Source organism: Oncorhynchus kisutch, linkage group LG1, assembly GCF_002021735.2.
Source record: "Oncorhynchus kisutch isolate 150728-3 linkage group LG1, Okis_V2, whole genome shotgun sequence".
NCBI classification, from domain to species: domain Eukaryota; kingdom Metazoa; phylum Chordata; class Actinopteri; order Salmoniformes; family Salmonidae; genus Oncorhynchus; species Oncorhynchus kisutch.
In genome coordinates this window covers 12,466,736-12,480,204 of record NC_034174.2, presented here as the reverse complement: position 1 = coordinate 12,480,204, position 13,469 = coordinate 12,466,736, and the positions used below count along the sequence as shown (strand labels likewise).

Sequence of the window (13,469 nt, the reverse complement as noted above, 5' to 3'; positions counted from 1 at the left end):
CAATTTGCCTTTATGAACCTTCATGTCTAGCTGTTTATTCTGCTTTTAATGCTTGTTGATTAACACCTGACTGAAAGACTGCACCTTGAATAACCTTAGCTAGTATAATTACTGTAGTGTGTGAATTAAGGGTCCTCATTCCACACAAATTAAATGTAAATTGTGGAAAAATACTACATGAATCCAGAATGACAGTATCTAAAGCACAGACAAAGAAAAGGACAGAGCTGCGTTTTGTGTGTTTATTGTAAAGAAATGGATAGAAATTTACTCCTGAGGAGGCTGCTGTCCTCTGCCACGTCCAAATCCACCCCTCTGAAAGCAAGAGAGAAGGGTAAGCTTCCACATCACAGGACAACAGTTGGTAAGGAAAACAACTCATACTGTTATGTTTCCAATTAATGTCCCGAATTTGTCTACCCAAATAACTTTACACAATGTGTTAGACCAGTGCTTCTGGCTACACACGGTATGCAGTTTTTCAAACCAGCTGATCAATTACAATTGCTCATGGTAATGTCATAGTTGAGTCAATTTAAATGCCAACAAAATAAGAACATTTCCTATTCTAGTTACAGATGTATAAAACCTTTCAACGGTCGGCTATCCAATAAACTTAAAATCGTTATTTGATCATTTGATATATAGACTTGTCAGAGTTTCTATTAGACAAAATCAGGTAGATTCCGTTTTGTTTGCTTCCATTTAGGAAACATTTTGGAACAGAATCAGCGTAATGAATACACCCTTGCTTCGGACTACAATACCATAAGGCAATACAGTACTTACGAATTGGAACTCTGTAGCTGAACCAGCACCTGCCTCTGCTTTCTTGTCTCCACCAGCTGTAAAGAAAAAGAACAGCTTGTAGGCCAAACATTCTTTCTCCAATAATGTTTTAAGTTATGGGTCATTTTCAATAAAACGTTACAAGTTCGATTTGGCTGCTGGGGGCCAAGGAGACCTCATATCCACTAAAACTATTGACAACTACATGCAGTTTAAGGGATTGTTAAATAAATGTTCACTTTTTGATTTGAATATCACCTATTGAAGATAGTCAGGACTAAACATTTCTGATTATTCCATGCAAAACAATTGTGCACAGTTAGCTCTATCATCAGAGTTACACAGCAAGCAAATGCATGCTTTTCATGATCAGTAAATGACCATGTCATTTCTGATAGGTTGTAAGCCAAACATTTTCAACCTTCACACTAGTTACACAAAGGCTGAGACAAGTCATTACTGATCACAAATGTGATCAACTACTGGAAACCAAGGCAGGGTTACCATCAGTATATTTTAAACTACAAAGCACACTAGTCAGCAGATGAGATGACCAGTTGGCTGAAAGCTAACTTTTGGATGAGCAGGATCCTGTAAAACTATACATACGTGGTGCAGCAGATCTCCTGTAATTGTCTCGGTCACCCCCATCACGGTTGAAGCGGGCGGGCCTCTCTCCCCGCTCTCCCTCCATACCTGGAAAAGAAACGACAACGCTCAGCTGAGTGGAAGGTTGAAGACGCTCAAAAACACAGGAAGGATCATCACGCCGAGGTCCAATCAGCACCTAGGGCTTTAAAGCACTAAATTCAATAGTCCTCACTGTCCGGTCCTTGAGGACCAGTGTATGCAGACCTGTTCAAGCCCAGCTCTAACCCACATGATTTAACTAAATCGGCCCAAATTTAAAAATACCACGATTAGTTGAATCAGTTGTTAGTACTGAGCTGGTACTAAAGCCAGCACACTGCAAACCCCAGGATTGGAATGCTCCAGCCCAGTTTATTGAAGTAGGGGCCTTACTAGGAACAGTAACACCAGATTCACATTATTGTGCTGGCCTGGAAACTTTCTTTTCAGCACAGTTTCAGCAACTACAATGGATATGTAGTACACAGCTCAGCAGTGTGAAAATGGTAGGCATACAAGTGGACGTACCCTTGGGCCTGGGCCTTGCGGTCTCAGGACGCATCTGGCGGCGCAGAGTGGCAGGAACAATCTCAGGTGGAAGGTGCAGGAAGTCTCTCAGGTACTGGATACCTTCATTGGTGAGGTACCAGTAAAAATGGCGCCAGGCAAATTGCTCCTTAACATACCCAAGTGACTTCAAGGACTGAAAGACAAACATGCAAAACATGCATTTTCTAGCCAGAGATACAATAAAGTCACAAAAATCTCAGACAAGGCATGCTAGGAAACATCTTTATGTAGACCAACTGAGTACAAGTCTGCAAATCCACATCAGATATGCATAATCTCTTCACTATCACCCTTGTAGCCCACTCACAAAATTCACATTCACATCAACAAATCTGACTTCAGATATAACGCAGTCCTTAACTGGTTACCAAACACACTTGGAATGTTGCCTAATAGTGCAACCAGACACACAGTTTATACCTGTGGACGTCATGCTACTTGACACAAGAACTGCACCCGTCTCAAAGGGATAAAACAATGATAACTCAAAGTAGAAGCAATAGTTTCTCTCACCAGCATTGCTTTCATCACATGAAGATTGGGCACGTTCTTGTCAGCAAGCTCGGGGTGCTTAGGCAGATGCACATCTTTCTTTGCCACCATGACGCCCTCTTTGAAGAGGAGCTCATAGATCGCAATACGGTTCTTCTTGGGCATCAGCATCTGTTCACACAAACGACAATGAGACAAGCGTTCGCGTGCAAGCAATATAACAGGGATGTCCATCGACCCACAATTACTGGCTGGCTTACAGTCGCCTACAAGGTGGTCACGGTTTGACCAAGATTGGGAGCCCTATGTCATCTCCCCCAGTCGGTAGCTAACCAGCTTCGTCGGGCAACTATGGTATGGGCTCATTTCCCAGATGCGGTGGGTAACAGAGACCTTTAATTTATATATATATATATTTTTTAAACAAGGCTTATACAGAGTCTAATGATAACGCCACACTTAAACGTGTATCTGTTGCATCCGGCAATGTGGTAGCTAGCTTGGGGGCGTCAGAAAAGTTAGCCAAATGGTCGAGCGGTGGGCGAGTAACCGAAAGGTTGGTGGATCGAATCCCCGAGCCGAAAATGTAAACATCTGTCGTCCTGAACGAGGCAGTTAACCCGATAAGCAGTCATTGTAGATAAGGATTTTTTCATAACTGACTTGCCTAGTTAAAAAAAAAAAAAAAAAGCTATCTAGCGTTGACCAAAATGCAGTCATGCCCGGGTAGCCTACCTCTCGAGTAATACAATTATTTTTGGGGAAATGTGTGGATGTTTATAACAACGAGATACACATCTATGTAAACTGAGCGTAACAGCTTCCTACAATGTAAGATGTTGGAGATTTATTACGATATTTTTTTCCGGAATTTACTTACCTTACAACTTGCTAGGGGACCGGAGCCGGAAAGAAAGACAGAACGTGTTCAAGAGCGTTTATGCGCAGGCGTTGGACCTAGCAGCTTTAACGCCATCTACTGAGCTGGCGGGAAAACTGTAGTAAAATAAATTGAATTACCAGTATGGTTAAATTATTATCATTCTAATTTTTGCTATTTACTATTATTACCATATGGGTAAAATAGCCATGCACCTTTGTTAATAACATAGTCTAATTAATGAACATATCTCTGCAGCACACTGTCTGAGTTTACACCACTTCAATCTGAACCTGTTCCAATCATCCTCGCAAGGTTTTTTCATTTTTTTCTTCATTTAACCTTTATTTAACTAGGCAAGTTAAGAACAAATTATTATTTACAATGACGGCTTACCCAAAGGCAAAGGGCCTCACAAAGGCAAAAGACACCACAACACTACATAAAGAAAGACATACGACAACAACATAGCAAGGCAGCAACACATGACAACACAGCATGGTAGCAACACAACATGGCAGCAGTTCAACATGGTAGCAGCACAAAACAGAGTAAAAACATTATTGGGCACAGACAACAGCACAAAGGGCATGAAGGTAGAGACAACAATACATCACGCAGTCACAACTGTCAGTAAGAGTGTCCATAGTTGAGTCTTTGAATGAAGAGATTGAGATAAAACTGTCCAGTTTGAGTGTTTGTTGTTGCAGCTCGTTCCAGTTGCTAGCTGCAGCGAACTGAAAAGAGGAGAGACCAAGGGATGTGTGTGCTTTGGGGACCTTTAACAGAATGTGACTGGCAGAACGGGTGTTGTACGTGGAGGATGAGGGCTGCAGTAGATATCTCAGATAGGGGGGAGAACATCCAGAGCCGGCTCCAGGCATAAGCAGTCGCTTAGGGCCCCAGTCCGCTAGGGTATTTATAAAAAAGTTGGGGTGTCAAGAAGGTATACGTTCGAAACTTCATTGTGTATCAGCTATTTTTCTGTTATGTCAGTCAATGACGGTCACTCAATTAGCTATGTCAATTAGCTATGTCAACAATTTTTCAGATTGGTAAATTAGGCTAGCCAGCTTTCTAAACTTGTAGTAATCATGTCCGAAAACCAACCCTGGCCCCCATTGATTTAGTTAGTCAATCTCACTCAGATATAATTAACATGGCATAAGTCATGGAAAAATGTGTAGAATTCAGAGGAGGGGGGCGCAAACCAAATCTTGCTTAGGGCCCCAAAAGGCTAGAGCCGGCCCTGGGACCATCCCCCATCTGTCGCCTCTGTGCCCCCCGCACTTTAAGTGCAACACACAAGGCAAGCCTTTGCTGTCAGTTGACTGAGCAGGGTCTATCGACCATTCTAGCTATTATAACGGAAACATTTGTATATTTAGGCCAACAGGGGAGTCGGACACATCGCATTACGTTCTCTGGTATGTCATGCATTTATATGCGCATTCGCAATTTGTAGTTTGGTTGAGTAGAAATTAGAAAGAGCAAGAAGAATAGGCTAAGAACAGTATCGTTTGACTGGTAGGCTACGCAACCCATTTCATACTGCTGCTACCCGCGGCAGCGATACTTTTCCAACCTGCAGTTTTTGTTTTGTTTTATTCTTTAGTAACCAAAATTGTACAACATATAGCTGTTATAGCCTTTTGACTGTCAAATAACGCCATTATACCGCACCTATAGCATGCTTCGCATAATAACTATGTATATGATTAATTTGTTTTCATTCATTTTGAATGAGGATAATAGGATGGTTTGGGGTTGAACATCCCCTGTCTGTAATTCTCACAGAAACCACTTTATTTCGTGCACAACAAAAACAATCGACACTTTCCCTGGCTACCACTTCTCTTGCGCAACTAAAAATGCAAGCAGTCTCATCTCAACTGTTTAAGTCACTCCAACAAAACAATGTTCAGGTACATTGCTCGAATATTTTGTCATTTAGAAAAAGATTTAAGACCTATATTTAATCAAATTTAGTTAGATCTATAACTTTTTTATATATATACCAGTAAGGGAGCCTAAAGAAAAATAATACATTTGGCTAGAGTGATTGCCATCAGTTTTTATAAAATAATAATATTTAAAGTTAGTATGTTTGGGGCAAAATGCCCCCAGGACAATCCAATACAAGTCAATAGTACCCATATTAGCATTTTCAAATCATGTCCAAATCATCTACAGTATCTATAACTAACTTCAGTGAACAAATCATCTACAGTATCTATAACTAACTTCAGTGAACAAATCATCTATAAGTAACTTCATTGAACTTCATTGAAATCAATTTTGAGATACTTTAGGATGATTTCGATAGGAAGCGTGAAAATGAATAGGGACCTTACATCATTGGGCTTTGCTATTTGATTTATTTAATTACAGATACCTAGACTTTAGCTTTTAAGAGTCAATTACAAAAAAAAGGGAAAAAATGAAACGTATATAGATTTTAACACACTCAACTTCAGGGATAATTTTGTCCCGATGGTGGGGAAAAACACCCCCTTTCTAAATTTTCGATTTTTATTAAATAACAAAAAAACTATTAATTCTGCATACTTATTTCTCTTCAAAATGTGTTTGCCTAAGGATAGCCAGTATGCAGATATTTAATATTTTTACCAAACTTTTTTGTTCTCAGAAAATAGAATTGTTCCTTAAGCGGGCATTTTCCCCCAACATACCCTAAACAACCTCTCAGATAAATGATCTATACATCTAGTACAATATTCATATCAATGCCATCCACCACCCAGGCTTTTAAACATAATCTATTAGATTAGAGGAGCATGTCTTTCCTTGAGTAAGCTTGAGAGATATGGGATAATCACCAATAGGAGCAGAATTGGTTGAACCAACTAAGCTAATGGGCCCTAGCAGTGGTTCAGATAAAGACCTCTCTTCAGGTCCTGACTCCTGATGGTTCTAGACTGTATTTACACAGGCAGCCCAGTTCTGAACTTTTTCCACCAAATGGTCTTTTGACCAATCAGATCAGCTATTTTACCAATAATTGTGCAAAATATCAGAATTGGGCTGCATGTGTGAACGCAGAATGTCCTAATGTGAGTCAGGTCTGCTCAGGTTCTGTGATGGAGGGTCAGCTGAGAGGATGCTGTAACCAGTACAGTGAGACATGGTATCTGGTTACAAAAGCTAAAGGGTAGCTACTACCGCATAATAACATTAAATATATTGTATATGTTTGATGCAGCCTCTCAGACAGCTGAGTGTTTGTGGTCATGGACACATTTAATTTGGGGGACTTGCCCTGTGGAGTTTCTCAATGAAGTTGTCTGACCTCCATCTGCAGAGAGAGAGAGAGAGAGAGAGCTGTTCAACAGGGCACTGTCCAGGGTCCTGAACTCTCAGCTCACCAACACTATCACCATGCTGAATGACACTGGCCTAACTGAACCTCAGAGCACGTTGTCTGTCCTGGCGAAGCCCCATTTCAAGCCGAAATCGTTCATTAAAGAAAAGCACTAGGGAGTATAGGCCTAGCAATGTGCAGGTCCATTTTGTTTCAGCCGAACCCACACCTGGAACATTTATTTGGATCTCCACATAGGTTGGCCTTGGCGATACTCCATGCCAACGTTTACCTCCAGATCAAGAAATGTGTCTTCAGCACTGAGAGTAGTTGTTTGGCCAGCAGAAAAACTCATTCACATTTTTATTTTAACCTTTATTTAACTAGGCAAGTCAGTTAAGAACAAATTCTTATTTTCAATGACGGCCTAGGAACAGTGGGTAAACTGCCTGTTCAGTGGCAGAACGACAGATTTGTACCTTGTCAGCTCAGGGATTTGTACCTTGTCAGCTCAGGGATTCGAACTTTCAACCTTCCGGTTACTAGTCCAAGGCTCTAACCACTAGGCTACCCTGCCACCCCTCTTTCTCTCGCCATGCTCTGTGTTTGTGTTCTGAGCATAAATGAGCTGCATGAAAGCCATCTGCTGTTTGAGATGAATAAACCAACACATTTATCTATGGTTTTATCAAAGTCTGTTATGATGCCTGCTGCAATGGGTCCACATAAGGGTTTTACTCTGAAGTGAAGGGCACGATGAAACTAGAAGAGCAGAGGGTCATACAGAGTACTGTGTGTATGTGTGTGTGTATTTGCCTACATGCATGTGTGTTTGCATGTGTGTCTGTGCGTGTGCATGCGTCTATGTGTTCGTGTCACGCATGTGTCTGTGCGTGTGTGTGTGTGTGTGCCCCTGTCTGTGTTAGTGTGTAATTGGATTAATTAATGTGATGAATATGAATGGGGCCCAGGACACACGTCTGATTTATACACCCCAATTCAGCTGACTCCGCTGAAGGAGGAATGATAGATGTGGCACCATTTCTAATGTAATTAATTAGCCCAGATCATAAGTTGTTTTTCTTCTCCAAATGAATGTGAATCTGCCACTGTAGGACTGTAGGCTATTCCCCATGGATACATCCATTCACTGTTTGCCTCAGTCATTTGTACATACAAGCCTCCTTGTCACATCTGCTCTCCACAATCTTAATCCTACACTAAATGACACTGCATTTCATTTAGCCAAATCACTGGTTTTACCCATTCCCAGCTCGTGTAGCCTGAAGATGCGTTATTTGGTATAGTAAGGTAGTAGTAGCAGCAGTCTGTCATTTTGTTTTATTATGACATCCATAATCCTACTCCTGATGTAATAACTGTCTCTCTCTTGTCTCCTTAGGTGTGCTTCTTTAGGGGTGGGGATTTTAAGGAACACAATCCAAACCTGCATGGGGATATATAGAAACCTGATTGGCCCAGTTGAGAAGGTAAGGGTTTTCACTGATTTCTGATTAGGCTTACATTTCAACATACAAGCAGAAACTCCCTGTTTTCTACTGGTTGAGTGTGCTCCCTATATATAGATGCAGACTTTGTACCTTTAAAATGTCATTCACTGATCTAACACAATTGGATAGGGGCAAAGGAAGGGGAGGAGCGTATCATATCATTAGTATCTGGTTGAGAGGTGGCGATGGTGGCAGGGTGGCTCTCCACAGGCCCAGACCAGGCAGGCCCAGGCACCCAGCCCAACCACAATGCTGGGCGGTAATTGAGCAGTTTGCCTGTAGAGCCTATGAGAGACGAGCAGATGGTGAATTCCTCTACAGCGTATGACTTGGCAGAAATGAATACTGTATGTGTCCCAACTTCAGTTTAAATGGCTTGGTTGGTTGGAAACAAATTTGGAAATCCTCTGTTTTGTTCTTAATTTTGCTTGATGGATTAAGGCAATCAATTCTTCCATTATGAGTCTCAGTCATGAGTCATCACCTTTCCGACAGTGAACACACATGCATCTCATACATGTAACCACTGCTCCCATACAGAATAGCTTGCTAGGAGAAGGACTTGGCTCTGTCTATCCATCCAACAGTACTGTCTGTGACCTAGGCTGTGTCCCAAATGGAACGCTATTCCCTATATAGTGCACTACTTTTAACATGAGCCCTATGGATATAGGGTGCCTTTTGGGATTCAAACGTAATGCAAACCCATGTGGGTGTTGACTGCAGGTTTTAACTGTCCATCTATAGTCCAGATTTACAGTGTCCACTCAATGGAGAGCTGTAGAGCTATGGGAGAGGGCAGCAAGGGCCGGTGGAGGGAGGAAATGGCTTTATGTTGTCAAAGCGTTGGGTGCAGAATTTGTTTGATTGTTCCAAGGCACCATTTAATCCTCTGACCCCATGTTATCACGTCTAGCTGGCAGACATACCCTATAGTCCAGGGGTTGGCAACAGGTGGCCCGCGGTCCAAAACCTGGCCCACCAGTGATATTTTTTGGCCCCCAAAGTTTTTAATATAACATTTTTATTATTTTTTATGAATAAAAAAAACTAAAATCACCAGGAAATCAGCTAAAAATGAGTTTAATTTAGGAAATCTGTTCTCAATTATTCCCATGAATACAAACACGGACATGTGTAATCGTCTAAATGTAATCAAGGTATGACACAATTTTTAATGCTTTTTCGGCTCAGTTGTGGTCAATTTGTAATGTACAAATTATTATTAATATGTTTCAGCTGCCGATCATCCGCTCAGACAAAAATCAGCCGTGACTGAATCTAGTTGATGATCCTTGCTCTAGTTTCACTGTGAGGGTTTGACAATTTCACAAGGTCCATTCTCAGTGTTAATGTATTCTAATCTGTGTCTTAATTATGCTTTGACTCTAGCATCTCGGATATTGTAGATGGTCTTTGCTTACCTGCATCCTTGAATAGTTTTTCCTCTCACTACGAGGACACGAGAGCTCATTCATGAAAACACCATCAGAGAACCTCTCTGTTGTGTAGCTAATCACAGCAGTGAGCAGCTGCAGTGTGTATTTGAGTGTCTCATTTCGCCTACTTGGCATTGTAAGTTCAGAAATTATTGGTGCCTCTCTGCAGAGCTCTCTTTAGCGTTCCTGAGTGTTATTGTGGCTCTCCGGTGGCTGAGCCCTGGGCTTGAGTGAATGTCCTGCCCCGGTTATAAACTACTGGGCCAGGGAAGCATTATTGATCAAAAGCTAACTGGAATGGAGACTTTTAGGAGGACGGGAATCCTCTGTGGTCGCTCTAGGCTATTGATTGGATGTGTAGCCTAACCTTGCAGAGGCTGTATAATTGGTTTCACCAAGGTGTATATAGCTAAACGCTTGGCATTTAGATGTTAGCTATTTTGGAGAACAATGTTATTAGTGCAGTCAAATGTTGTCAGTAGCCTATGCCTCATTTTATATAAATAAATTAAGTGTTCTTGTGGTCAATTAAGACTGTTAGGACTGTTTAGAACAAAAAATATCCATTGTGGCATTATTATATCCACCATGGTGTTATTATATCCACCATGGTGTTATTATATCCACCATGGTGTTATTATATCTACCATGGAGTTATTATGTCCACCATGGAGTTATTATATCCACCATGGTTGTTCTTTCCACCATGGAGTTATTATGTCCACCATGGCGTTATTATATCCACCATGGAGTTATTATGTCCACCATGGAGTTATTATGTCCACCATGGAGTTATTATGTCCACCATGGAGTTATTATGTCCACCATGGCGTTATTATATCCACCATGGAGTTATTATGTCCACCATGGCGTTATTATATCCACCATGGAGTTATTATATCCACCATGGAGTTATTATATCCGCCATGGAGTTATTATATCCACCATGGAGTTATTATATTCACCATGGTGTTATTATATTCACCATGGTGTTATTATATCCACCATGGAGTTATTATATCCACCATGGCGTTATTATATCCACCATGGAGTTATTATATCCACCATGGTGTTATTATATCCACCATGGTGTTATTATATCCACCATGGCGTTATTATATCCACCATGGTATTATTATATCCACCATGGCGTTATTATATCCACCATGGAGTTATTATATCCACCATGGTGTTATTATATCCACCATGGTGTTATTATATCCGCCATGGTGTTATTATATCCGCCATGGTGTTATTATATCCACCATGGTGTTATTATATCCACCATGGAGTTATTATGTCCACCAAGGCGTCATTATATACACTACGGTGTTATTATATCCACCATGGAGTTATTATATCCACCATGGAGTTATTATATCCACCATGGCGTTATTATATCCACCATGGAGTTATTATATCCACCATGGTGTTATTATATCCACCATGGTATTATTATATCCACCATGGTGTTATTATACCCACCATGGTGTTATTATATCCACCATGGCGTTATTATATCCACCATGGTGTTATTATATCCGCCATGGCGTTATTATATCCACCATGGTGTTATTATATCCACCATGGTGTTATTATATCCACCATGGTGTTATTATATCCACCATGGAGTTATTATGTCCACCAAGGCGTCATTATATACACTACGGTGTTATTATATCCATCATGGAGTTATGATGTCCACCAAGGTGGTATTATATCCACCATGGCGTTATTACATCCACTATGGCGTTATTACATCCACTATGGCGTTATTATATCTACTATGGCGTTATTATATCTACCATGGCGTTATTACCTACCTAATATAATGTTTACATACCCTACATTATTATTCATCTCATATGTATAAGTATATACGTATATACTGTACTCTATATCATCTACTGCATCTTTATGTAATACATGTATCACTAGCCACATTAACTATGCCACTTTGTTTACATACTCATCTCATATGTTTATACTGTACTCGATACCATCTACTGTATCTTGCCTATGCCGCTCTGTACCATCACTCATTCATATATCTTTATGTACATATTCTTTATCCCCCTACACTTGTGTGTATAAGACAGTAGTTTTGGAATTGTTAGTTAGATTACTTGTTGGTTATTACTGCATTGTTGGAACTAGAAGCACAAGCATTTCGCTACACTCCCTACACTCGCATTAACATCTCGTACCATGTGTATGTGACAAATAAAATTGGATTTGATTTGATTTGATTATCTCTACCATGGAGTTATGTCCACCAAGGCGTTATTATGTCCACCATGGCATTATTATATCCACTATGGGTACTGTTACGGCTTTCTAGTTGTGATGAAGGAGAGTCGGACCCAACTGCAGCGTGTCGATTGCGATCCATGTTTATTTAAACAAACGTAAACACGACTAAACACGAACACTACAAAACAATAAATGAAAACCGAAAACAGCCTATACTTGTGCAAACTAACAGAGAGTACACATAGGACAGATAGGACATTCACCCACGACAAGCTCTGGCTGCTCCATGTAGACTGGCTGCTCTGGCTGCTCTATGCAGACTGGCTGCTTCATGTAGACTGACAGCTCTGGCTGCTCTATGCAGACTGACAGCTCTGGCTGCTCCATGTAGACTAGCTGCTTCATGCAGACTGGCAGCTCGGGCTGCTTCATGTAGACTGACAGCTCTGGCTGCTCCATGCAGGCTGGCAGCTCTGGCCTCTCCATGCAGGCTGGCAGCTCCAGCTGCTCCATGCAGACTGACAGCTCTTGCTGCTCCATGCAGGCTGGCAGCTCTGGCCTCTCCATGCAGGCTGGCAGCTCCAGCTGCTCCATGCAGGCTGGCAGCTCTGTCTGTGCTGAACAGGCGGGAGACTCCGGCAGCGCAGGAGAGGAGAGAGGCTCTGGCTGCGCTGAACAGGCGGGAGACTCCAGCAGCGCTGTAGAGGAGAAAGGCTCTGGCAGCGCTGAACAGGCGGGAGACTCCAGCAGCGCAGGAGAGGAGAAAGGCGCTGGCTGCGCTGAACAGGCGGGAGACTCCGGCAGCGCAGGAGAGGAGAAAGGCTCTAGCTGCGCTAAACAGGCGGGAGACTCCAGCAGCGCAGGAGAGGAGAAAAGCGCTGGCTGCGCTGAACAGGCGAGAGACTCCGGCAGCGCAGGAGAGGAGAAAGGCTCTATCTGCGCTAAACAGGCGGGAGACTCCAGCAGCGCAGGAGAGGAGAAAAGCGCTGGCTGCGCTGAACAGGCGAGGCGCACTGAAGGCCTGGTGCGTAGTGCTGGAACTGGTGGTACTGGATCGAGGACACGCACAGGAAGCCTGGTGCGGGGAGCTGCTACCGGAGGACTGGAGTGTGGAGGTGGCACAGGATGGGCTAGACCGTGAAGGCGTACTGGAGATCTTGAGAGCAGTGTTGGCACAGGACGTGCAAGGCTAGGGATGTGCACAGGAGGCCTGGTGCGTGAGGCTGGCACCAACTTCACCAGCCGACTAACACGCACCTCAGGACGAGTATGGAGCGCTAACCCAGGTGCCATCAAATCCCCGACACGTTCCGTCGGGCGAATTCCATGCAAAAAGCACCAACACAGCAGCTCCCTCATTTCTCTCTCCTCCAATTTCCCCATTAACTCCTTCACAGTCTCTGTTTCGCTCACCTCCAACACCGGCTCTGGTTCTGGTCTCCTCCTAGGCTCCTCACGATAAACAGGGAGAGTTGGCTCAGGTCTATCTCCTGACTCAGCCACTCTGAGCCCCCCCCCCAATACATTTCTTGGGGTGACTTTCGGGTTTCGCTCCGTGTCTGTTTCTCCAACTCCATTCGCCT

At 42.5% G+C, this 13,469-nt stretch overlaps 2 protein-coding genes across 3 annotated transcripts in view; one reads left to right on the top strand and one right to left on the bottom strand.

Moving 5' to 3' along the window:
- Positions 1–228: 228 nt before the first annotated feature.
- Positions 229–3,474, bottom strand: LOC109899399 (40S ribosomal protein S10). The gene is made up of 6 exons (XM_020494616.2): positions 3,362–3,474; positions 2,503–2,652; positions 1,948–2,122; positions 1,399–1,485; positions 790–845; positions 229–315 (listed from the first exon to the last, which is right to left on the bottom strand). Exons 2-6 carry the CDS (start codon positions 2,650–2,652, stop codon positions 268–270), a joined length of 516 nt encoding a protein of 171 aa, XP_020350205.1. The 5' UTR covers positions 3,362–3,474; the 3' UTR covers positions 229–267.
- Positions 3,475–4,665: 1,191 nt separating this feature from the next.
- LOC109899409 (protein kinase C and casein kinase substrate in neurons protein 1-like) overlaps positions 4,666–13,469 on the top strand; it is a 52,349-nt gene continuing 43,545 nt past the window's right edge. The window contains exons 1-2 of one of the 2 annotated variants that reach the window (XM_020494628.2): positions 4,666–4,788; positions 8,086–8,173. The gene's annotated coding sequence lies outside the window, so the exon portion shown is untranslated. The remainder of the gene's footprint in view (positions 4,789–8,085; positions 8,174–13,469) is intronic. The other variant, XM_020494657.2, reaches the window with a different exon arrangement.

Excerpts from the sequence above, each read along its gene's own strand:
- LOC109899399 (XM_020494616.2), bottom strand. The coding sequence starts at position 2,652 with ATGCTGATGCCCAAGAAGAACCGTATTGCGATCTATGAGCTCCTCTTC. Across the intron at positions 2,123-2,502 it reads ATGTGATGAAAGCAATGCTG|TCCTTGAAGTCACTTGGGTA; the intron begins GTGAGAGAAACT and ends TTTGTCTTTCAG. Across the intron at positions 846-1,398 it reads CAGGAGATCTGCTGCACCAC|CTGGTGGAGACAAGAAAGCA; the intron begins GTATGTATAGTT and ends TTTTCTTTACAG.